At 60.0% G+C, this 2,030-nt stretch overlaps 2 protein-coding genes across 2 annotated transcripts; one reads left to right on the forward strand and one right to left on the reverse strand.

The window, feature by feature from the left end:
* Positions 1-38: 38 nt before the first annotated feature.
* Positions 39-644, forward strand: SPRG_18721 (hypothetical protein; the record flags this gene model as incomplete). Its single annotated transcript, XM_012358164.1, has 1 exon — positions 39-644. One exon carries the CDS (start codon positions 39-41, stop codon positions 642-644), a length of 606 nt encoding a protein of 201 aa, XP_012213554.1.
* Positions 645-1,160: 516 nt separating this feature from the next.
* SPRG_18723 (hypothetical protein) lies at positions 1,161-1,961 on the reverse strand (the record flags this gene model as incomplete). Its single annotated transcript, XM_012358165.1, has 3 exons — positions 1,568-1,961; positions 1,456-1,514; positions 1,161-1,399 (listed from the first exon to the last, which is right to left on the reverse strand). Exons 1-3 carry the CDS (start codon positions 1,945-1,947, stop codon positions 1,161-1,163), a joined length of 678 nt encoding a protein of 225 aa, XP_012213555.1. The 5' UTR covers positions 1,948-1,961.
* Between the last annotated feature and the right edge of the window lie 69 nt (positions 1,962-2,030).

Below are 2,030 nucleotides of genomic sequence, written 5' to 3' on the forward strand. Positions count from 1 at the left end.
CGCCAGTCAAGGCCGACCCGCCGCTTCGCGACCTCAAGATGAGTCCGTCGGTGCTGCCCACGATGCTTCCGGCGTCGACGAAGCTCAACTCGTGCCGGTGCGCAGGCGGGTGCCGCAACGGCCGCTGCGCGTGCGTCAAGGAAGGCAGCATGTGCGGCGTGACGTGCCGGTGCACGTCGTGCAAGAACCCGTTCTTGTCGATCGCGATGGCCGGCATTGACGTCTCGACGCTCGTACGCGACGACTGCTTCATGCACAACCTCTCCAAGATCCGCGACATGATGACCAAGCTCCACGAAGTCATCCCGGTCCCGTGCTGCCCGAGCATCGCGTCCAACCAGAACGTCTCGATCCTCCAGTGCATTGACGGCTTTACTTGCGCGGGCTGCGCGAAGAGCTATGACTTTTCGTGGTGCTCCAACAAACTCTGCGACCGCGAGAAGGCCAAGCGCAACCACTGCGCCAAGTGCAAGCGCTGCGGCGACCACCGCGACGTGCACTGCGACGACTGCGGCCGCTGCTACTTTGCCGGCGTCTCGTCGAGCTTTGCGTGTCCTTGCACGGAGAAAGCGTCGACGTCGCCTGCCGTCGACGCGGCCGCCAAGCCCGGCGACGACGAAGAGGAAGGCTGTGTCATCATGTAGAAGTCGACGTGAGTAGTGTACGATATGGAAATCGAGTAGACGTAGAAGGTTAACCGTGCAGGAATCAAAATATCTTATTCAAGTTGAAGTGTGCGACGAGGCGTCGAGGAGCTCGCGCAGATGGCGGACTATCAGCGATGGCCTGTCCTCGCAGCCGGTGAGTCGCTCGATCGCACCAGATGCTGCGCGAGATGGGCTGGCAAAGCGGATCCCCGTGGCTTCCACGATCTCGGATGGTCGAGCGCGCCCTTGGCATGAGTACCCTAGCCCCATCGCAGCTTCGTCGTGGGAAGTCAGTGCACCTGCAAACAGTCCTCCTAGTACATATCAGCAATCCGAGTAGGAAACATACTACGGCGGCGAAGCTACTTGATGCGCTATGGAGATGCGCAGCTGCCCACCAAAGGCCTACGCGTCGCCCATTTGTATCAACGTATCGACCCAGCCAACCCACTCTGCTACATGTTTGCAGACCAATCACGTTGGCGCTTGCGGGCCTCTCGTGCTCTTTCATGTTTAAAGCCACTCGACTGCAAAGACGGCGGCGACGAGGACGACCAAGGCACCGTAGTCCATGGCGCGGAGGAACGGCCGCTGCTTCTGGAAGGACTGGAGCGATCCGACTTCGGACGAGAGGGTGCCCATGTACAAGAGCTGGCACACGATCGAGAAGAGCTCGAGGAGCGCCTCCTGCGAGTACGTCAGGCCATACGGGTTGGCAATGTAGCCGTGGACGGTCACATAGAAGAAGCCGACTACGCACGGCCATCCATCAATATCCGACGTACAATCGATGCGCCACAGGACGTACACGTAGAGGTCAGGAAAACGCCGAGGCCGATGAAGAACGAGCCCCACTTGACGTGGTACCTAGCAGCACACAACATGTGAGCTTTCCATCCTCATACCATCGCATATCGTACGCGTGGGCCGGCGACGCAATGCGGAGGCGCGCGATTTGGGCCATGATCATCATGATCCACGAGCTCAGAAAGAAGAAGATGGTCGAGATGATGTGCGTGTTGCGCCAGCGCTTCATGTCGAACGTGCAGAGGACCGTGAGGCCGGCCGATGTGAGGAGACCCCAGACATAGTACACCCACGCGTACTTGGTCATCGTGCGCTGCTCTTGCATGTACGTCGTGAGGAGCGAAATCGTGAGGAAGATAAAGTACGACGTGAGGTTCATGCCAATGCCAAAGACGTAGAACTGCGGATGGGCCATCGCCGCCGTCGAGAGCGTCGGGTACGTCTCCGTGCACTTGTAGTGGTGCTGGCACGTGTACACCATCGTGGCCGCCATCGTAAGCAGACCCGACACCCGGGATCATCGTCGGCAAGAGGCCGAGCGACAAGAGGCTCGGCGCGGCCTTCGGGCGGGCGCGG

Source organism: Saprolegnia parasitica (genome assembly GCF_000151545.1).
Source record: "Saprolegnia parasitica CBS 223.65 unplaced genomic scaffold supercont2.1411, whole genome shotgun sequence".
In the NCBI taxonomy this organism is placed as follows: Eukaryota; Oomycota; class Saprolegniomycetes; order Saprolegniales; family Saprolegniaceae; genus Saprolegnia; species Saprolegnia parasitica.